Source organism: Aspergillus fumigatus, chromosome 3 (genome assembly GCF_000002655.1).
Source record: "Aspergillus fumigatus Af293 chromosome 3, whole genome shotgun sequence".
In the NCBI taxonomy this organism is placed as follows: domain Eukaryota; kingdom Fungi; phylum Ascomycota; class Eurotiomycetes; order Eurotiales; family Aspergillaceae; genus Aspergillus; species Aspergillus fumigatus.
The window spans coordinates 1808059-1829075 of NC_007196.1; the positions used below are offsets into that span (position 1 = coordinate 1808059).

The 21017-nt window shown below is 50.4% G+C and overlaps 9 protein-coding genes across 9 annotated transcripts; 5 read left to right on the forward strand and 4 right to left on the reverse strand.

Moving 5' to 3' along the window:
- Positions 1-725: 725 nt before the first annotated feature.
- On the forward strand, positions 726-3201 carry AFUA_3G07200 (DEAD/DEAH box helicase; the record flags this gene model as incomplete). Its single annotated transcript, XM_077804356.1, has 10 exons — positions 726-759; positions 972-1344; positions 1398-1455; positions 1515-1650; positions 1708-2068; positions 2120-2199; positions 2252-2403; positions 2457-2650; positions 2701-2849; positions 2903-3201. The coding sequence occupies exons 2-10, from the start codon at positions 1019-1021 to the stop codon at positions 3199-3201; spliced, it is 1755 nt and encodes a 584-aa protein (XP_077660512.1). The 5' UTR covers positions 726-759; positions 972-1018.
- A 756-nt stretch (positions 3202-3957) lies between these two features.
- Positions 3958-5417, forward strand: AFUA_3G07210 (polysaccharide deacetylase family protein; the record flags this gene model as incomplete). The annotated part of the gene is made up of 3 exons (XM_749793.1): positions 3958-4877; positions 4925-5010; positions 5065-5417. 3 exons carry the CDS (start codon positions 3958-3960, stop codon positions 5415-5417), a joined length of 1359 nt encoding a protein of 452 aa, XP_754886.1.
- Positions 5418-5762: 345 nt separating this feature from the next.
- On the reverse strand, positions 5763-7163 carry AFUA_3G07220 (glycosyltransferase family 31 protein; the record flags this gene model as incomplete). The annotated part of the gene is made up of 2 exons (XM_749792.1): positions 5763-6080; positions 6150-7163. The coding sequence occupies 2 exons, from the start codon at positions 7161-7163 to the stop codon at positions 5763-5765; spliced, it is 1332 nt and encodes a 443-aa protein (XP_754885.1).
- Positions 7164-7997: 834 nt separating this feature from the next.
- On the reverse strand, positions 7998-9230 carry AFUA_3G07230 (phosphopantothenate--cysteine ligase CAB2; the record flags this gene model as incomplete). Its single annotated transcript, XM_749791.1, has 1 exon — positions 7998-9230. The coding sequence occupies one exon, from the start codon at positions 9228-9230 to the stop codon at positions 7998-8000; it is 1233 nt and encodes a 410-aa protein (XP_754884.1).
- Positions 9231-9892: 662 nt separating this feature from the next.
- AFUA_3G07240 (uncharacterized protein) lies at positions 9893-11899 on the reverse strand. Its single transcript, XM_077804357.1, has 7 exons — positions 11558-11899; positions 11426-11501; positions 11361-11370; positions 11103-11299; positions 10992-11048; positions 10217-10924; positions 9893-10155 (listed from the first exon to the last, which is right to left on the reverse strand). Exons 1-7 carry the CDS (start codon positions 11645-11647, stop codon positions 10040-10042), a joined length of 1254 nt encoding a protein of 417 aa, XP_077660513.1. The 5' UTR covers positions 11648-11899; the 3' UTR covers positions 9893-10039.
- A 784-nt stretch (positions 11900-12683) lies between these two features.
- Positions 12684-14077, forward strand: AFUA_3G07260 (putative esterase/lipase). The gene has a single exon (XM_749789.2). It carries the CDS (start codon positions 12848-12850, stop codon positions 13724-13726), a length of 879 nt encoding a protein of 292 aa, XP_754882.1. The 5' UTR covers positions 12684-12847; the 3' UTR covers positions 13727-14077.
- A 297-nt stretch (positions 14078-14374) lies between these two features.
- AFUA_3G07270 (uncharacterized protein) lies at positions 14375-16270 on the forward strand (the record flags this gene model as incomplete). The annotated part of the gene is made up of 2 exons (XM_749788.2): positions 14375-15549; positions 15605-16270. Exons 1-2 carry the CDS (start codon positions 14653-14655, stop codon positions 16268-16270), a joined length of 1563 nt encoding a protein of 520 aa, XP_754881.1. The 5' UTR covers positions 14375-14652.
- Positions 16271-16672: 402 nt separating this feature from the next.
- AFUA_3G07280 (uncharacterized protein) lies at positions 16673-17708 on the reverse strand (the record flags this gene model as incomplete). The annotated part of the gene is made up of 2 exons (XM_749787.1): positions 16673-17571; positions 17600-17708. 2 exons carry the CDS (start codon positions 17706-17708, stop codon positions 16673-16675), a joined length of 1008 nt encoding a protein of 335 aa, XP_754880.1.
- A 616-nt stretch (positions 17709-18324) lies between these two features.
- Positions 18325-20558, forward strand: AFUA_3G07290 (SD08430p; the record flags this gene model as incomplete). Its single annotated transcript, XM_749786.2, has 2 exons — positions 18325-20171; positions 20219-20558. The coding sequence occupies exons 1-2, from the start codon at positions 18463-18465 to the stop codon at positions 20556-20558; spliced, it is 2049 nt and encodes a 682-aa protein (XP_754879.1). The 5' UTR covers positions 18325-18462.
- Between the last annotated feature and the right edge of the window lie 459 nt (positions 20559-21017).

A 21017-nucleotide genomic window follows, 5' to 3' on the forward strand; every position in this document is an offset into this window, starting at 1 on the left:
CAGATTGTTTCACTGTTGAGAAAAGCCAAAGACATGCCAACCCGCATGTAAACGAAACAGATGGCTACCTGCATATCAGATGTAGGCTGAGAATATTGGGCAAGACCATCAGTCGTCTGATTTGATTGTCTATCCTCCTCTATCCTTCTGCTACCATGCTTCCATGTATCATAACGGTTGTCAGTGTGGGGAAAAGACATTTGGAAGCATCAACCAGCTCCAGTGACTATGAGAAGCCATAGTGAGCCTTCTATTCCTCTATTTCCCTATATTCACGGTATTCCAGGATCACATACAGCGAGTTGGGCTTCCACTCTATGGAAGATGCAGTGCTCACTGCATTCATTATATTCCTAGCTGACTCATTGCCTTCTACAACTTCCTTTGCCTTCTCCAGCCGCTCCAGTTGTTACGCTCTAGTAGTGGCTCTCTCTTTTTTTGAGCCTGCAATCCAGACAATCGCATTCAAAGAAACACAGAACAACTGACAGAAGAAAGACCTGCATCACCAGGACGCGTCAGGTTGGGTAACGGGTCCGCTTAGTCGGCGACTCTGCTCTCTACTATTCCGGTAGCTTCTGTAGCTGGTGTTTGTTTTGATTTCTTCAGTCTCCCATCTTCCTCTGAGAGAAATTCGATCTCCTTCTTTCCTCCTCATCCATCCTCTGTGAAGAAGCTCATACAGTGCTCTACTTTTGAGTGTGAATCGTCATAGTCTTCTGATCATCTTCTATCAGTGTGGTAAGCGATTTCTGCTAGGTGAGATGTCTCCCTCGCTTTGTTGCGCTCAGCTGCTCTCTCTCTCTTCATATCTCTCTTATCATCACCCTGTATCACCATTTCCTACTCAGCGTTTATTGATTCTCTTTCCCTGTGGCCAAGTCCTTTTATCATACCTTGAGCATGCATTATGTCATTGGCGTCCGTTATTGTGTTTTAAGGAGAATTTCTGACATATTTATGCGTTTTAGGCTTCCATACGCCTTCTAAGTTCCTAAGTATCGATCACCTTGTCAGAATGGAGAGCTTCGATGTCACGGACATTAGCAATGCGCTCAAGGAAGTGACCGGCGAAAAGATAAACAAAAACGTCGAAGCTTCCAATCTCGCTCGTGAGAAGGGATGGGTTCTACCCGAGCAGTACGACTACACCAAGTACAACAGTGGTTCTGCTGAGAAGCCGGAAGAGGTCACTGAACAAAGTGAAATCCCGGAGTGGGCTGCCAAAGCTGCTAAGTATGAATGGAACGATGAGTTCGGTGATGTCGGTCCTCCCAACAAAGAACTCGAGGATATGTTGTTCCGTAACGAGTTCATCAATCGTGCTGGCCTCAAGATTGGCAAGTATGTGGATATCTTCATGAATCAATGAGGACTTTCCAGCTGACCCGGCGAAGTCTACAGAAGATCGATGTCATTGCTGAAAGTAGAGAGCGTCCTCACCCAGTCAAGAACGTAAGTTGTTGCCGTCCCTAGTTATGATATATCCGTACTCAGTATTCGACGACTCCAAGTTTGACGACGCTGGTCTCCATCCTATTATGCGCGAGAACATTCGTCTATGCAACTATGAGGTCCCAACGCCTATCCAGGCCTACGCCATTCCTGCTGTTCTTACCGGTCATGATCTGATTGCCATTGCCCAGACGGGTGAGTATGAGAGCTGATACCCCTCGTCTAACACGACTAACAAAACCAACGAGTTAGGTTCTGGTAAAACGGCAGCTTTTCTGATTCCTGTGCTTTCCCAGCTTATGGGCAAGGCCAAAAAGCTAGCAGCCCCCCGTCCTAACTTGGCCAACGGCTTTGATCCTTCAGTCGATGCTGTTCGTGCCGAGCCACTGGTGCTTATCGTTGCACCAACCAGAGAATTATCCACTCAGATTTTCGACGAGGCTCGTCGTCTATGCTATCGCTCTATGTTGCGCCCCTGCGTCGTTTACGGTGGCGCTCCCGTGCGTGAGCAGCGTGAGGAACTCCAGAAGGGCTGTGACATTCTCATCGGTACTCCAGGCAGACTGCTGGACTTTATGGACAAGCCTCATGTCCTTTCTCTTCGCCGGGTCAAGTAAGTAATATCCTCTTAATTATTTACTTTCAAACTAACCAGTTCTGTAAGGTATACCATCATCGATGAAGCCGATGAGCTTCTTCTCTCGGACTGGGAATCCGACTTCACCAGAATCATGTCTGGCGGAGGTGTGAAATCACTGTTTGTCCTTTTCTTTACTATTATGCTGACTGCCAGAAGACGTGAACGAGGATGCAGATCATCGTTACATGATGTTCTCTGCAACCTTCAACCGCGAATGTCGTCGTTTGGCCCGCAAATTCCTTGCGGAAGACCATGTTCGTATCCGCATTGGACGCCCTGGCAGCACCCACATAAACGTCGATCAGACCGTAAGCAAATTGAAGGCCCAAAGCGAGCCGGAAGCGATACTAAAAATGTATAGATCATCTATGCCGAGGATCACCTTAAAAAGCAATGCCTTTACGACCTTCTTCTGGCAATGCCGCCATCGCGGACCTTGATCTTTGTCAACACGAAAATTCAGGCCGATTTTCTCGATGATTTTCTATACAACATGGGTCTTCCGAGCACCTCTATCCATTCCGATCGGACTCAGCGTGAACGTGAGGATGCTCTGTGAGTTACTTCTCTCCAATGAAGCGAAGCTAGTGCTGATCCATCAACAGGCGTTCCTTCCGAAGTGCTAGATGCCCTATCATGGTGGCCACTGGCGTCTCGGCTCGTGGACTTGACATCAAGAACGTTATGCACGTCGTCAATTTCGATTTGCCGAGTGCCGCCCATGGTGGCATCACTGAGTATATTCATCGTATTGGTGAGCATATCGGCTACGTACACTATCTTGGTCTGCCAGCTAACGGTCCACAGGACGTACTGCACGCATTGGCAACGAAGGCCTTGCAACCTCCTTTTACAATGACAAAAACTCCGATATCGCCCCCGACCTCGTGAAGATCTTGATTGAAACCGGCCAGAAGGTCCCCGATTTCCTTGAGTCCTATAAACCTGCCGATGACGTGGTGAAGTTCGACGACGATACAGATGACGAGGCTGCCGATGGCGACGACAACGTAATCACCAATAATGATGATGCTGGAACTGTCTGGAGTGGCATCCCCATGGAATCATCCAGCGACGATGCCCCTGTCTCTACCGACTGGGAGTGACTTGAGAAAGAGATCCACCCTTTCTTGGCCCTCTCCGTCTCTCATGGAGCTGCCGCGCAATTGATCTTGTGCTTGATGAGTGACTGAGACTGGGTAGGAGACTTTCTGGCCGGATCACTGTTCCTTGACGCTTTGACCAGACAAGGGGATGGCTGACGCCGCTCGATCTCATAACATCAGCGCGGAGCAGGGTTCTCTGTGCTGCAAGCTACATTACTCTTGCTTTCCCTAGTATGTCGTCTATTACTGGCAGGCTGTCTTTTTGGACCTCAGCTGTGCCTCGGAAGTCCAGTGAAGATTACTGATGGATTATCTTCCAACTCTGACCTCTGGGGGTACGATGATAAATCTGTCTAGATTTCCGCAGGATCTTCGGGGAGTCTAGGGACCGTCAAAGGATGGCTAGCTAGTATCTTGTTCGGGCAGACATATTCTGATGAATGATGATTTGACTTGTTCTGCTGTTCGTGATTCAATATGTGTAGATTCGCTTCAAGTATACCACATAGTTTCTCCAGCGAGGAAGAGAGCGCGACTCCCTTTCTGGGGCATAAGGTGGTTGATTCTTTCCTTTCTCGTAGATGCACACCAACAAGACGCAGACAATGCGATTCCTCTTGATCTCCTCTCCCATTCCTCTACAGTCCTAGGATATCGTACTTCTTATCCCGAGCGCCTGTTCGGACTCGGGAACCTTGAGTATCATTATCCTTTGAAAAGCGCTTTAATCTTGGAAAATCAGCTTCAATGGCCGCGATGGATCTCCAGGGCCATCTCAAATGGACCGGGCTGATAAGCATACTCTCCCTAATGAGTCTGGTTAATGCCAGTCCATCGATCACATCCACGCAGAACACAAATATTTCTGCATGCCAGCAGCATGCCGGACTGCAGTCGAACGACAACACCCGCAACACCAGGAAAGTATCTCTGCTTAACGGACTACACCACCAACCACCGCTCGTCATAGATACTTTCAACGACGCATGGCGGAACAATCTCGGATTCTGGCACGGTGCGGGAGAAGGTCTACCCTTTGAGTATGGCAACGGTTACGTGCGATTCTTTCCAACGGATCCCGACCACAACTATCACACTCAGCTAGCAGCAGCGGAGTGTTTCAGTTTACTCCCGTACAGCGACCAGTACCTTCATGTTGTGTTTTCGGGAACAAACAAGTTCAGCATCTCGCTCAACCAGAACAATGAGGACTGTGACCCTTATCGGAAGCCATACCCAGAGACGTGGGATTCAGTGGAGGCGTCCAGGTATACTAGTGGCAATGAGATATACGTGCCTCTCTCACATTTCCACATTGATCAGTCCAGAGTCTTGTCAATATCCTTCAATGGATTCTACTCCAAGGAAAGCTTGACATTATACAAGGTAGAAATTGTGCCGGAGCTTCCAATGGGTCTTCGAGTGCCAAACAGGCTAGCCAACGGTAGGATGGTTCTTAGATGCACAAGGCCCAATTCCTTTGCTTTCGGCATAGACGATGGACAACCATGCTTCGCCCAAGAGGTCATGGCTATCCTGCAGAAGGAGAACATTCTGGTGACTTTCTTCGTTGTCGGATCAGGACTCCGAGATGAGGAGACCAACTTCACACAAGTGTACCGGGAAATGCTAAGGAGAGGCCATCAAATTGCCCTCCACTCTAATACACATCGAAAGTGAGCTCCCTTACAAGACCTCTTGCCAGCGCTGACAATAGTGGAAGGATGGAAGGTTTGGAGGCCATCGAAGACATCGACGACGAAATCATCAGGAATATCCGAGCATTCGGGAGTTTCTTGGGAGTTGAGTGTAGGTGACCTTGTCCGAAGCTTTGGCTTAATATGCCAGCTAAGGGTTCAGCAGCTCGCTACTTCCGGCCACCATTTGGAACCATTGGCTCCAGAACCCGACAACGGCTTGCAGTGTATACCTCTGATCCTCAGATTGTTAACTGGAGTGTGGACATTGAGGATTGGCTTTGGGGCGATACCGAAACTCCGGAAAGACAGCTGGAGGCTTTCTATCGAGATGTGAGGCGCGGGGGCAACCTGGCTGTGATGCATTACCTAAAGCCGAGCACGGTCAAGTATTTCCCACAGGTTATTCGCTTTGTCAAGGCAATGAACTTGACCATTATGCGGATCGACCAGTGCCTTGAGGACCCTAGCAGTCCACCACTAAGGGTCGGTCGGCTGAACGCAATATCCAGCCCTTAGTGGTCTGCTGTGGGTACTGATTTGCGTAAGGCATGCGGGAGCACGTCATGTTTTCGGACAGGAACCGACTTTGAGATAGAGATTGCATACAGCTGTGAATGAGGGAATGGAACGGAGAATCAATTCAATCAACAGTATGCCTGTTAATGGAAATAGTATTGTATAACCTGTTGAGCCTAATGCTTCACCGCCAGAGACGCCTGCCCAATGTATAATCTGACGCTGTTCAAGGATAGCAGAGATAAGAGGAAGAACGAGAAGCTAGAGAAATACAAACTCTAGTAATGCAGTGATGTTCCAGATGACAGGCTCAGCCTTTACCATCTCATCGCCATGCTGTCGGCGTCATAGACCGAAATCCGGCTTCGGACATGACGGCGCCGACTCCATCATCCTCTCGATCCGCTTCATAACCCAGCCCGATCGCACGGCGGTGCTCTCCACGCCAAGCCTGGGCGTCTTGCTGGTGAAACACGAGCCCGCGCGAAGTGCGAATTGTACACAGGTGGAATCATTGAGACAGATAGACTGACATTCTTGGAATGTGTTGACGGAAACGTGTTCATCGCCGGAGAGATTATCCCAACCGTCGCGGACGTTGGAGAGTTCAGGGTAAATGAGCTCTTTGAAGACGTCAGAGTGTAGAAGGAGGCGTTTGTGGGACTAGAAAAGCCGTTAATCATTTGTTCACCTGTATGTTTTGAGCATTGCAAGGCCGAGGAGTGATCTTACCTTCCATCGTCGCTGCTCGAATTCCCACAGGTTCCGGATGTCCTGTGAGGAGAGGTGATGGAGAGCGACGGTAGGGAAGCACCAAGGCTGGCGGTAGAAGCCTGCTGTAAAGGGATCGAGCTCGCGGATGTTCGAGTTCTGCAGAATAGGCCAGGAATACGTCAGTGGGACCCCGGCATCCAGCAGGACCTTTCCGAGGACGCAGTCGCCGGCCCAGTGCTCGTCGGTGAACATGTCGAGCTCGACTCTGCGGGCTGCGTACTCGTCCGCTGCGAGCTGCAGGGCAGGTCGGGAGATGATGAAGCCGGATCCGCCGTGCGCGAAGATGACGTCCGCGATCTGGGTTTCGGTGCCGATATAGAGCGGCTTCTGGGGGTCGTAGTTTGACAGCCATTCCAGCAGCGTGGGCCAGGCGAAGTAGGTATCGGCTTCCATGAAGACGTACCACTTTGCGTCATTCTTGTGGCGTAGTGTCTCCTGAACCATGGGGAGGAATTTCCACTTGTCCAGTTTCCAGCCTGGGTTGTTCGGTTTCCCAATGGCTGAGTTGGCCTCGTCGGCGAAGTCCTGCGTTCCCAGACCCTTTCTGCCGAGCTTCTGCAATCGATTGTAGAGGTCAAAGTCGGGAACTGTGCGTTTCACCTCAGGGTCCATGTTGCGTAAGGCATCGTGTATGCGCACACCCGCGATTTCTTCCTCAAAGTCGGAGAAGATCACGTAGTTGGGGATGCAGCGCAGGGTGGTCTCGAAGTGCACGGGGACTTTGTCAAGCGCTTCGGTCACGCCGGTCTTCATAATCACCAGAACATCTTCGATGCCGGGAAGGAGAGGACAGTCGGAATGGGTGTCCGGCTTCTGTTTTGGTTGTTGTCGTTGCTGTTGTAAGTTGCTGCGGACGGTCGACAACGGTCGCGGGAGATTCGGTCTGATTGAAATGAAGTGGTATATAAGGAACAGTCCGAGCACCGCAGAGATCAGAGTGATGCGACGACGGTAGCGGAGCGGGATGAGCATTCTCGTGAGTACAGCCGAAGCTGGGAGGGCTGGATAAGTTGTAGCCTCGTGCGGAGATTTCAGGTGAGACAGGGTGAAGGGCGAAACGAAGAGCGCTATGAAGGACGAGCGCTCAACAATCGTCGGCCTTGCCTTTAGTCTTTCTTCATATCTTCTCGCAATCTCAGACCTTAGTCTGAGTGGTCGATATTGTCGGATCGGTCGCGGGAGTTTGGGGAGGAGGCGGAGGGGAAGAAAAGGGACGAGGTGGAACTGGTGACGGAAGCAGCAGCTTCAGACATTTACCTAGGTTGAGAAGAGGAAAAACAACGTAGTAGCGAGGACGATCAGCCCACTGACTGGAGGAGGATCTCAGCAACCGTCAATGACGCGTATGTGTTGCGTTTCCACCAGCTGAAACCCCTGGGAAAACCGTGGGGTCAGCTTTAGTTGCTTTTTTTAAGGATGCCTTATTATCTGCCACGCTGCAAAACTGCCACAAGGCTTGATTTTAGGCACAGCCAGTCATTTATCTCTCTTCTTCATTATATCCCGCATGTACTCCTGTTGTGCTCCCTGTTTATAAATGTACCGAGAATCGTCGCCCGGGCAGACTTTGGAATGTTGACTCGAAAAGCAAAGCAACCAGAGTGAAAGGCCAATCTATGATCTGTATGGGACGATGGGGCAGATCGTCAACGCCAAGTACTTGACAAAGGACGACGTGAAACAACATAGTAAGGAGTAATTGTATCAGATTTACGAAGTCTACAATGACATTAAATTAACATTTGATCGAGAAGAATATCTATGGACTACTCCATTGTTTTTTCGTTGTGATGACGTCTTCAGGTATCATGGCCGTTGCTTTGCCTGTTGTTTGGCGATCATGTTCGAGTGCAGCTGCACCAACTCAGGGATGATCAGACTCTCAATCTCCACTCCCTCCGCAGTGTTAACACTTGCTGGTTTCTGGTCGTTGTCCTCTCGGGCTTCCCCACTGGGACGGTTCGCCGATTCGCTCGCTCTCCCTGCCTCTGCCAGGCCCACCTGATCTTCCGCACCAGAGATGCTCTTGCTCCGTCTCGACTTGGGCACCCGAATCCAGCGTTCGTATGGGGGATCTGGCGTCACAAAGACGACCTCCCATTTGCGTGTTGAGAGAAGGTTGCCAATAACCAGATGGTGTGAGTACCGCTTCAGCGCCGTCCGCGCCTTGTAGACAAGCAGGTTGGGATCGGTTTCCAGCTTGAAGGAGACAACCATACTTCCATCAGGTGCCCAGCCGTCCACCAGTCTATGCAGGAACTTGGGCACCGGGTCCAGACCGATCACGAGTTTCTTGCTGTTTCCTGCCTGGGTTTCCAGCCCACCTGTGTATATTTCCGATCCCGCGACGGAATTTGAATTGTCAAGGTGTGCGGGAAGCTCGGACGACTGGATCTTGTGCTCTGCCATCCGCTCTCGAGGAATGAAGAAGTCGCTGACAGCCGCGGCTAGGTAGAATAATGCGTTGGGTCCCAGTGGTCTCATCAACTTGGCCAACATTCGTAACTCGAACAAGTACTCCGAGATCGTGGTAAATGGCAGAAGCAATAATAAGTTGTTTTGTTTGGCATAGCGGTACTTCCGCAAAACGTCCCGCATCTGGTCCTGATACTCACTGCGCACCACTATAGGGCCATGGCCGGGATTGGCAGACTCTGACGAGCCTGATGGGGGAGCCTCATCCATAAAGTCCAAGAAGCAGTTCGTCGAGTGGCTGTAATGCCGTGAATATGGTAGCAGACTGAATTGCCGGTGAAGGAAGATCACCGCGTAGCCTTCTTGGAGAAAATATTCGGCGGAAGTTGCACCTCTGGTTCCAGCCGAGAAGTTGTCTATAAATCGCACTGTCTGGTTCTCAAGGGGCACAGTTGTGCCTCCGGACGTAACCAGGACCAGCCGCCTGTTCGCTTCGGCGTGATATTCGATAAAAGCTCTGGCGAGGGCTTCATGTTTTGGGAGGTTCTTCGGAGGTGGGTAGTTGTTGAAATAAACAGACTCTTGCTCTGCAGGCGTCATTTCCTCTGTTGTTGCTGCCGCCATTGTAGATGGTCTTCGCTGCGAAACTGCTCCAATTCTTTAAAGGGCTATTGATCGCACGGCACTCTATAGCTAAGGAATCAACACCGTCTAAGTAGTGCAAAGCAGATCAATCTAACTTTGATTAAGACACCTAAGACTTCAAGTATGATTCCGGGCTGATGTTGACTGACAGCGCTCAACTCGATACGATGACTCGCAAAGAACGAATACGGTTGGGCGGAATTAATAAAATGGAATCAAGACCAGCCCGAAGTTATCAAAGGCACCTGTTATCGACGCTGCATGGATGGGACTCTGTTCCTCAACCACCAGAGAAATCAGTTAGCATGAGCGGGTGACCCCAACAGAATGCCCCTCCATTAATCCAATATCAAATGATCAGTAACATACCTAGTAGACTTCCAATCCTGTCGCCAAAACTTGTTATGTGCCAATTTTAGATCCCTATGACTCGATCTTCAGAGGACTGTAGGTCAGAGATATGACCTGTTAATTAGCTGGTACTACAGAACACGGAGATAGTTGTCGGCTTCTCAGCTGCTTGCGCCGAGGCTGATGAAGAGGGCTTCAGTTTCTCTTGTCACCGCCTTTGAAGCGCACTCCGACTGACGTCAGGTCGCGCATTCACGTGATAGCTCTCGAAAGATTCAAGCAATGTGAAGGTAGGGAGCGTTTGTAGAAGTGTTTTAATTCACAATAGGTATCGTGTCAGCATCTAGGGCACACCATGCAGAGCTGGATACAAGCTCATTCAACTAGTATTCCAACCTTGCCCAACAGCATACAATGTCTGACCTGGAGCATTCCGTCTACAGATACCTGCTTCGTAGGGCCTGACTGATAGTACTCATGCGACTTGCCATTCCTCCGTGTTGCATGTTACTCATTAGGGCCTCTTCAAGCGCCGACTGTGTGACACTGGCATCTGTAGAGGCAATAGTTAGGAGCGAACACCCAGAATTGTAATGGAATCCCATCGAGCTTACCGTCGAGATCGCTGAAACTACTTCCCATGCTAGGTGTATCGCTAGAGTCCTTGCCGGAAGCAATCGATCTCCTAGGACTTGATCGAGCTGGTTCAGCCGTCTTTTGGGGTCCGAAAGCTCCACCTGATTGATGTAGAACTCGACGACTATCTCCTTGCCGTAAACGAACATTCGGCCCAGAGCTAACAGAGCTAGTTGACGAGTCTGCTGTAATTGGCTTTTTTGCAATGCTCTCTTGCTCCGACAATCGCCTCCGCTGGGCCGCGGCATGCTCTGCTTCTAAACGAAGTGTGGCGTTCAGATCTTGTCCGGAGGGTTCACGTCGAGCCTCTTCCTTCTCACGAGCCAAAGGCAGGAAAGCAGGAGATTCATCTTCGTCTTCTTCGTCATCTCTCAGACCGGGCCGATGAGTCGAGAGTTTGCCAAAGCGCTTAAACCGTGGTCCTGTCCTGCTGAGCATAACATCACCATCGGAATCAGACTCCGACTCCGACTCCGAACTTGAGAGGTCTTCTTCCTCAAGCGTAGGAGATTTCTGCAGCAAAGCCTGCACAGCCTGCTCCTTTCTGTTTATCGAAGGGCGACGGCCATATCCCTCCCATTTAGTGTCTTTCGTGTCAGCTGGTGGCGTTTCGTTTCGAGACATTTCCTTTTGACTCTTTAGTTGGTTAATGGTGGTTGTAGAGCTCGTACGGCGCGGACCTGTCGCTGCATTCGTCAAATGGGCATCAATAATCGGACTATACTGATGACGAGCAATAAGGACAGAACTTACTCCGCTGCGGCAACGTATCCTTTGGCTGCGAGACAAGACGAGAGGGTGCACGTTGACCTTGAGCTGACATTAACCGTACTGTTCCCAGTAATGAGTTGCCAAAGAACCCACCTGTAGCGGAAATGCCTTTGGGTTGTTGGCCTCCTAGAGCTGCGCTCCCAGCCATGGAACCAGGAGCTGGAGACGGTGAGGTAGAGTGGGTGGTGCCCACTCTGCGCATTTGGGCGCGGACTTGCGATAGCTGCCGGTCATAAAGCCATGCTGCCTGCTGGAGGAGGAACGGAAGTGTGACATCGAAGCTTTCTGCTCTGGAAGCGGCCAGTTTGTTAGCACGTTGATTATAGATGTTGGCGTTTTATGGAGAAGTACAGTGCTTTCCCTGTAAGAGAATTAGTCTGATAATCCTTTTCATTGTATTGATAGATTTGTCTCACAGTCTATGTCATCCCCTTTGGCTGGACGTGAGAGCATATCCCAGAGTGCCTGGTCCTTGGCAGCGTTCCATTCCACCTGTCGGAAGTCAGCAGATAGTCAGAGTATAAGCTTGAATCAGCGTCGGCACTTGCAGGAGGAGGGTCCATAAAGGCCCCTCTAGGGAATGGGAGACGGATGAAGACAGTGAATCTAGTATCTCCAGCTTGATGATTAAAGGCCATTTTCCTGGGAATCCGATGTATGCGATAAATACAAGGAGTGAAAGTGATTCGCTATTAGTTCATGTACTATTTAGCATTCGCCGTATTAAGTGGCGATAAACAGGTTATCTGTTCTTTTCAAGTGAATGATTAAATGCGATAAGATAGTGTTGAATATCTAGGATGCCTTGAAATACAACGGAGTACCTTAGATAGATGGCGATGGAACAGAAGAGATGACGGCAGTGTTGCCATTCCTGTGCAATCAGGGTGCGTTGCGGTAGAGGCTTGGGGCGTGCTTCGAAAGTCATTGGAGCGGGGAGGGCCAGTCTTGGCTTATGACCCACGGAGTAATACTAATTCCACCACGTCCGGTGACAAGGCTACTGCGTGAACGTTATCTCCCTTTTATTATACGCATTGGTAGTGGACTGTACTCCGCCTTTATCTCATGTAGCCTGGGGTAGGCTAAGGCCTAATTTGGAAGTTGTTGCGATTTTTGACTGACGACTATGGCTCCACTTTGAACCAAGATTCCTGACATTCTAGGTCATTAATACCTAGATGGAAGTAAGGAGATGGGCAAAATATATGACCGAAGGCCTCCGGCGTGGACACTTGTCAGGGGGAGTGGGGGAGCATTTTGAGTGATTCTTAAAAGCTACGTGCTCATATGTCACTGGACTCTACTATTCAACATGGTGGAGCTGACCGAATGACGAAGCAAAAGCTTAGAAGGATGGGTTTATCCAAACTGTGCTAATATACGGAGTATTCGCGCTATATCTCATGGGCAGAATGTTTTTCGTAGGATCTCAGTTATTGTACCTAGTCTAATCCTTTCACCATGGATACCACTCATGTAGTCCTGCACCTAACATCGTGCAGGCTCGAGGTCTTGTTCTAGATGAATGCCTCGGTAGTCGGTACTTCTCTTGGCTTCTTGAGTGCCTTTATTCCTCGTTGGCAATGATACTTCTTGAATCAAGGCATTTAGTGGAGCCAGCCCGAAATTACCTATATTTTTCTCTGCAGCAACCAAATTTAAGCATACGGCAGAGAAAGAGGCGTCTCTTCCCAAACCCCTAATCTCCTCCCTTTGTTATCGGCCATCAGTTAACGTGAATATTTCAAGTCCGGAACTATCATCGATGTCCATATCAAGAACGTAATTGACCTTCTCGTCGTTGCCCTCGCCAGGCTTCTTGTCTTCATTAATTAATGTCTCTCCTAATATACATCTACCGCAAAGTATTGGCGGTGCTCATCAGAGCTGTTGTCACACGTGGCAAGCGCATATCTGCAAATCCAGATGATGTCCTTCAGATAACGTCACGAGACGCGGGCAGACACTTGAGAGCTCACCTCTATCGGCCAGCAACTTCGTTGTCGCCATCGCCTGTCCTCATCAACTTCCATGGGAGTGGGTTCTTGCTACCGCTTCACGGAAGCGATGACGAATTCTGTCGACGAGTAAGTCGAGAGACAGAATATACAGTGTTGGACGTCCAATACCGACTGGCGCCAGAATATCCATTCCCAGCGGCCCTTAACGACGTGGAAGATGCGGTCAAGTGGGTCCTGCAACAGCCAGACAAGTTCGATTTGACTCGAGTGGCCATCTCCGGGTTCAGCGCAGGAGGGAATCTCGCGATCGTGGCAGCTTCGGTGCTCTACCCACGAGAGACGTTCCGATCTGTCCTCGCATTCTACCCTCCGCTCGATTTGTACACGGACCCCGGAGCCAAACGCCCGCCGGATCCGGCAGGGAATCCTATTCCTGCACCTTTGTGTCGGTTGTTGGACAAGTCCTATGTCCCTTCCGCATATGATGCCAGAGACCCACGTATTTCACCATGCTATGCGCAGCCTGAGAGGTTTCCAGATCGCGTTCTTGTTGTGACAGCGGCTGGCGACAGCCTGGCCGGTGAAGCTGAAGCCCTCGCTGCAAAGATAGCCAAATTGCCCGGTCGCCAGGTTGTGTGCCAGAGAATGCAAGGTTGCAACCATGCCTGGGACAAAAGTGCTCGTCCGGGAACCATCCAAGGTGATGCCAAAGAAAAAGCCTATGCCATGGCTGTTGCAATGTTGATGCGCTAAGTGGCCCGGTTAGTGGTCTTGTGATCCACAGCTTATTTGCCTCCCCCTTTTACTGATGCTTTTGGCCAGATGCGGACTTGGAAGACTCGGAATCTGAAAGTCAAGAACTTTGAGTAGTAAGCTGATCGCTCAGACTCTGCCCTTGCCATAGATTAGTAATTCCACCCCTGCTGATCTCTATGATAGTACCGAGAAATTCCATTCAATTGTACAACAGTAGATCATGTTAAGATGGGCCAACTGTCTCACTTTAGGAACAAATATTCAATTTCCTGAAACCACCCCATCGACCGAAGTGGGTCATAATTCTGAAGCGTCCGGTTCCTGATCCCAAAGAATGGTGACACAGCGTGGCTGAAACCATAGGTTTTTTAGCGCGGGCCGTACCTGTCTCTCCTTCGCCCTAAGCCCTAGATGCCTATTTTGGCATGCTTTGTGCCTCCAAAGTCAGGCAGCATGAGCCTGACCCTTAGTAGGCGTATTAAGATTACCAATGTATCGGTGGCCCTAGTAGAAGAACAGGTGATCTTCTTCCAGCCATGCGTATCGTGGTGTAACGGTAGTTGTTGATTTGGTCAGACGTTCCTCGTGGGTCTCATGGTGCAATGCAAGGCTGTGGCTCGAATCGGCTCGACTTGTCATTTGCTTCTGTCTTCGTGTCCTTCCCTGCCCATTTCATGATTTTAGTGTCTTTTTATCTTTCCTTTTCTTCCGACCGTACTTGCTTGCTCCATATGAGGCCCACCCCGCAAGTCGGATGTTGCTCTTGAGCGCTTCCATCTCGTCCACCGTGCTTCTGGTACTGTGGACGAGTGAATTGGTATCTTCCGCTGTGCGTCGTTGAACTCTGGTCGGTAAGGGAAAAAAGGAGTTTAGAGTTATGTTCTGAGTTCTGTGTACTCGATTACACCAAACGTGATCGCATTATGGAGCCGTCAAAATCGGTCAGCATTGACGAAGCTCAGTACCGCAATGAGGTTCTTCTGCTTCCATCAGAAGAGGTTGAGATCGCTCGGGGTAAACAACTAGTCGAAGAAGCACAAGAACTGGGATTGAAAGTTCCAGAAGTCGAGGTTACCGCATCGGTGGCCGCCTCGATCGCCTCGGGAATCATAGATCTATCCTCCCCTGTCCTTTCTTCCAGTTCCTCGACGGACCGCCATTCGATATGCGAGGTAACACATTCTTACGAAAATCCTCGGTTGGACCAGGTTGCCTCGTCTCTTTCGGAACTAACCGTCTCCTCCGACCCCATGAAATGCGGCAGCCCCCGATCGATTGCATCGCTCTCGACGCGCCCCACGTCATTTTGCTCGAGTGAAGGAAGAGTGGTTACTGGTTTAGACGGGATCTTTTCAGGGCAGCCAGGTCATAGAAACTCACTATTGAGCCTATCTTCGACCGAGAAGAAAGAGAAGCGGAAATCGAGCTTGAAATCTGCCATTGGTAGGATTCATTTCAGGAAGAAGAGAACGCCCTCAACGGTCCTCCTTCCACCCGCAGCTCAGATTACTGTTGCTAAAGGGCAAGGGGGTTTGGATAGGATCTACGTGGAGTCGAGGCGGAGCGAGTCGCAGAACCCAAGTTCCGACGAAGAGAGCCAGGCATTGAAAGTTGAAATACCGATTTATGATAAGGAAACACTACAAAGGAGCCTTGAGAATGAGGAGTTAGCCCAGCTGCGCGAACTGCACAAATCGGAAAGAGATCGCCATGTCGCCTTTCAAGACAGTTTCCTGAAGCAGCTCAGACGCAACCAGCAAGTTGCTGTGGCTGACAGGCTTTCGGAGAATAAGGCCCTGGAGGAGCAGAAGCGAGCGAAGGTAATCCTTTTCGAAATTCAAGGCCGGTATTGCAGACAGGCTAACGAGTTTGCAGAACGAGGCCGACGCCGCTCGTATGGAGGAACGGCAGCTTGCAGTTGAGATGGATCAGCTGCGCGAATTTGAGAGGGAAAAGCAAAACTCTCGTACTCGCATCAAGTATATGGAAGGATACTTCAACAACGCCCAACCCCCACCAACATCGGACTCTGAGTCAAACTCTGGATCCGACCAGACTACTCCGGTCCGACAGTACACCAATCAGCAAAAGGCCTTGCTGGCGCAGGAATATCATGACCACGAATGCATGGATCGATTACACTCGGCCAAGATCAAGGTCCTCCGAGACCGACAAGAAATCCGACTACAGGAGGCCATCGCGCGAATGGCGAGGGAGCTGGATGCGCTCATAGACAAGCATGCATTGGAATTCGCTGAACTACAACGACAGCACCAACAGGAAGAGGCGCTGGCAATGCACGCATTCGAGGCGAAGAAGACGAAGCTGCGCCATCGCTGGAATCTAGAAGAAGCCATTCTGCGCAAGAAACTAGAACTACAACACGGACACCCGTACGGTCCTCTACCCCCACTCTCATTCTCCGAATCGCATTACGAGACGCGGGACTCGGCAATTTGTGTCTCGGAAAACAGTACAAACATGAGCGGTGACGAACAGACGCACCCGAAGGAAGGTGAGGAAAGTGAACCAGTGCATTAATTCATGACGTGATGTCTCAAAGTGATACCCTTTCTTGCTTATCGAATCATCTCACTTGCATATACGTTGCAGCTATCCCCTTTCTATTGAACTGGCGGAGATAATGTTTATTTTCCCCATCCACTTATGTTGATACATTCCTTGTAATTGTTAACTTCCTCCTAGAGCTTGCTTCATTTCACTTTCATTGTTGGACAGGCGAACATCATATATACGCGTGGGGGCATGTTACTTGTGCATAGCATTGATTGGAATCAGCTTTTCTGTATATTCGATAGATCAACTTGATGTGCCGCTTATACCTCGCGAGAGGTAGAACTCAATGCATATTATAGATTTTTGCCACCAAAGCCAACGTCCACATGGAGCGAATTTCTTCTGCCCTTGATTTAGCGTTGCAATTCATTCGCCTGAAGCGGATATAATATGCTGCCGTAACCTGTCCAGGAGCGTTTCTACTCGTCCATCACCCCCAATAAACACAGTTTCCAGTCTCTTGTCTCTCCCGCGGTCGCCGATAATGACCGCGCGCTCAATAACCCCCGTGTCAGAAAGCTTGAAGCGTCCCACCCGTCCATCCTCCCATTCCAGGCGAACGTACGTCGCCTCGAGAGTCGTCGGGGAAACAGAGACAATCCCCAAGTCATTCGGCTCCAACCGACTCTCGACCATAACGCCACCCACACTCCCATCTTGAACTCCGCCGAGGTCTTCCTTCAGCATGTTCACCGCATCGACTCGTAAATGCCACGCAACAAGCTGTCGCCTCAACTCGCGAACTAGACCCCGCAGGTCCTGCTTCCGCACCCGTTCCTTCCCCGGCTTGAGGGGTGCATCCTCTTCTGTGGAGTCCTGCGTCGGCGGTAAAGGCAGATAGACGCGCTCCAGTTTCTCAATAGGAATAAATGCAGGGATTGTGTGTCGGTGCACCCGCAGCCTCTTCTCGTCGCCCGTGCCGGCCCGTCTCAGAAGCACGTAGTACGGTTTCGTGAAGCGGCCATTTCGGCAGCAGATATCAATGCGCACCCCTAGTAGATTTGGATGGTCCGAATGCGGAGAAGGATCCTTGAAGGGGAAGGTGGTTGTAGAGAACGCGACGCGGTGATGGTTCAGTTCGGCGTGTTTATCGGCGGCTTGGACGAGGGGGGAGACTTCGTCGCTTAGGGATGAGATGGGTGTAGGCGCCAATGCTGCTTGGCGCGCCTTCAGTCGTTTTTGAAAGTTATCTGACGAAAGAAGGCTTGAGGTTAGGAGTCGACGTCGCCGTTGGAGATTGCGGACTGGTATGTGTTTAGCGTTGCCTGACTATGGGTGGTTTGTAGAACTCACTTTCGCGCCGGATGGAGGATATCTCAGAGTCTAACTGCTCTTCCACTTGTTTAAGTCTGTCCGGTGATTCCATTACTGTGCTTTGGGGTATACAGGCGATAATTCTCATGTAGATATGATGGTGCGGAGAAGCACTTTACCATTGTCATGTTTGTTTGTGTTGCTACGGCGTCACGTGCCAACGAATCCATGCAGACAAAGAATGGCGAAGATCCAATTTCGTCCCAAGGAACAGCGATGAAATACAGAGTAGTCTCAAGCTCTTGTTCCTCCGCTTACTGTGCCTATGTATTTTTCATTCTTGATCACAGCCGCATAGTTGACCTGGTGATGCCACGATAGCAACAGGACCGAGATCTCGGGCATACGATAGGCAAGGGCTTCATGTCAGCCAGCACATATGGCATCAGTGCATATAGAATGGCCTAGCTTCTAAAGTACGAAGCGTCATGTGCACTTGCAGTGTGTACCGGAGCTGATCTTTAACGAGCTCTGGCGATCAGGAACCATATTTGAGCCGTGTCATTGTGTATTGTTACACTGGCTAAAGACTCGAGCCAAAGGTGATTGGAAAGTCAGTAGTGACACAGACATCCCTGTAACTCCCATCAAGATCGGATGTACCTACAGTTAGGCTGCAAAAGACGCGAAGAAAAGAGCTGCTAGCCTTTTCCATGATCCCCCAGTCCCTGGACTATTATTAGCCGACCTCCGAGTCGCCGACACTAAGATAAGCTTCGCCCGAGCGATCTCCAGAAGGTCCCTTGAGGCCAGCTTGCCTCAGTCGGTTATCTTTCAAGCTCCCAGACTGGACCCTAGCACCTTCTCCTCCACTGTCCACTGCCGCATTACGGAGTAGATGGATGCAGTATCCTAACCTTGACCGTGTCTCTCATTCCTGTCATCCTGACCCTTCCACTCCTTTCTCCCTTCATGTTCGAGCCACCTCTCAGCACTCTCCTTCTGCAGCTCACCAACCCGACGAGGTAGAACTTGACCAACTAGCATGCCACAGCAATAATCGCAGCAATCATAGAGGCGAAATCAACACAGACATCCCTCATCAGGCCCCAACTTCGTTTCCTTCGCCCTCAGATCTCGAATCCGACTCAGACAGTGAGGACGACACGGCAGGCACGCGACTTCTTGAGCATCACCGCGGACGAAGCAGTACACAGATGAAGAACAAGAGTCGCACGGTTTCCAAACGTCGCTCTAAACCGAGTTTGACCCTCGCGACCGGCACGCAGAACGGCTCTGCTGGCGGCGAGATGAACTCTAATATCGAGATGCGCAAGAGGGATACCTCCCTCGAATCATCGGGTGGGCGGGCCTCACGCTTGATGGCCCGGCAGAGCTTCTCCTTGAACGATGACCCCCCGATCACTCCACAGACTCCAGCTATGGCAACGACTAGTTTCGCCAACCTGCCTTCCTCCGACCGAAGGAATTTTTTGCTATTGTGTGTTCTATATTTCCTGCAGGGAGTCCCTATGGGATTAGCTACAGGATCTGTCCCGTTCCTGCTCAAACCATACCTTTCCTACGGTCAGATCGGCGTTTTCTCGTTAGCGTCTTACCCTTATTCCTTGAAGCTTCTCTGGAGTCCGATTGTCGATGCAGTATGGAGTCAGAGGTTCGGGAGACGGAAGAGCTGGATCACACCTGTCCAAGTCATTGCGGGCCTGGCGATGATCTATCTGGGTGGACACATTGAGGAGATGATGGTAAAGGCCGGTGCCAATGGTGGTGCTGGCGTCTGGAATTTTACGTATTGGTGGTTCCTGCTCGTCTTTTTCTGCGCCACCCAGGATATTGCGGTGGACGGCTGGGCCATCACGCTCATGTCGCCCCCGAACATCTCTTATGCCTCGACCGCGCAGACCGTTGGCCTTACAGCGGGGCACTTTTTGTCATATACAGTCTTTCTGGCATTCAACTCCAAGGATTTCGCGAACCGCTGGTTTCGAACGGTTCCCGGCGAGGATGGCCTGCTGTCTTTGGGCGGATATCTGACATTCTGGGGATGGGCTTACCTATTTGTCACGATCTGCTTGGCTCTCATGAAGAAAGAAGACAAGACAAGGGAGCGGGACAGCATCACCGATGTCTACAAGAGTATGTGGAACATCCTGAAACTCAAGAACATCCAAACCATCATTGTTATTCATCTTATCGCCAAGATTGGTTTCCAGGCCAATGATGCCGTCACCAGCCTGAAGCTGTTGGACAAGGGATTCGGCACGGACAACATGGCGCTTGTCGTCCTGATCGACTTTCCTTTTGAGATTGGTCTTGGCTACTATGCTGGAAAATGGTCGACAGAATATACTCCCATGCGGCTGTGGTGCTGGGCGTTTATTGGACGACTGGCTGCAGCCGTCCTGGCTCAAGCTACCGTTATGATCTACCCATCCAGCGAGGCCGTTCCTTTCTGGTACATTCTGGTTGTGATTGGGGAGCACGTATTGTCGACATTCATGAATACAGTCATGTTCGTTGCAGTATCTGCTTTCCATGCTCGCATTGCCGATCCCGCTATTGGCGGAACGTACATGACTATGTTGGCAACGTAGGTTCTCTTTGCCCATATTGACTGTTGTTTACTGACCGACCTAGCGTCTCCAATCTTGGTGGTACATTCCCTCGGTACTTTATCCTCAAACTCGTCGACTTTTTCACCGTGGCCACATGTATTCCCCCAGCCGTCCCGCCTGCAGCTGAGAAGCTGAAGGGTGATTTGGTCACATCTGCGTTCTCTTGCGCCTTGGAGCCTGACAAGAACCGCTGCGTCAACGGCGGCGGAGTTTGCGAAACTAGTCGCGACGGCTACTACATCACCAATATTCTGTGTGTGTTGGTTGGAACAGTCACCTTTATCATGTTCATCCAGCCTGCGGTCCTGAAGCTCCAGAGTCTGCCACTAAGGGCATGGAGATTGAGCAATGGAGATCGGTAGTAGATGCCAGGTTATGAAATGACATGTTCAACCATTATACGGCGTCCATATCATGTATATTAGATAACTGGCTTGGGAGTCATGGCTCATCAGACCTCTGCGTTAGACAATATACAAGTTGGCAATACAGCCGATATGCTCCATATCTACCCCCACAGAGACGTACTCCGGAAGGTTTGCCAACGCACGACCCCTGTTACATCGCCAATCACATCCGCCGCCGACAATCTGCAACATGCTCATGTCACACCATTCGCGATGTTCCTGGCCAGCGGGCCTCTGCAGCTTCGGATCTAATATTAGACCTATATCAATCGACCAGTAGAGAAGTCGTATGAGCCATCCTCGCGAGTCGCGACTAAATACCCCTGCTATATGCTAGCTAGCTCAGGGATCACTAGACTACTCCTCAAACTTCTCTTCCATCGTCCTTCCACCACAACCACCACCACCCCATCT

Coding starts and splice junctions, on each gene's coding strand:
- AFUA_3G07240 (XM_077804357.1), bottom strand. CDS start 11,647: ATGGCCTTTAATCATCAAGCTGGAGATACTAGATTCACTGTCTTCATC. Junction 11,049..11,102: donor CAAAGGCATTTCCGCTACAG/GTGGGTTCTTTG, acceptor TGTCAGCTCAAG/GTCAACGTGCACCCTCTCGT. Junction 10,156..10,216: donor TAGTTTCAGCGATCTCGACG/GTAAGCTCGATG, acceptor TTGCCTCTACAG/ATGCCAGTGTCACACAGTCG.
- AFUA_3G07260 (XM_749789.2), top strand. CDS start 12,848: ATGTCTCTCCTAATATACATCTACCGCAAAGTATTGGCGGTGCTCATC.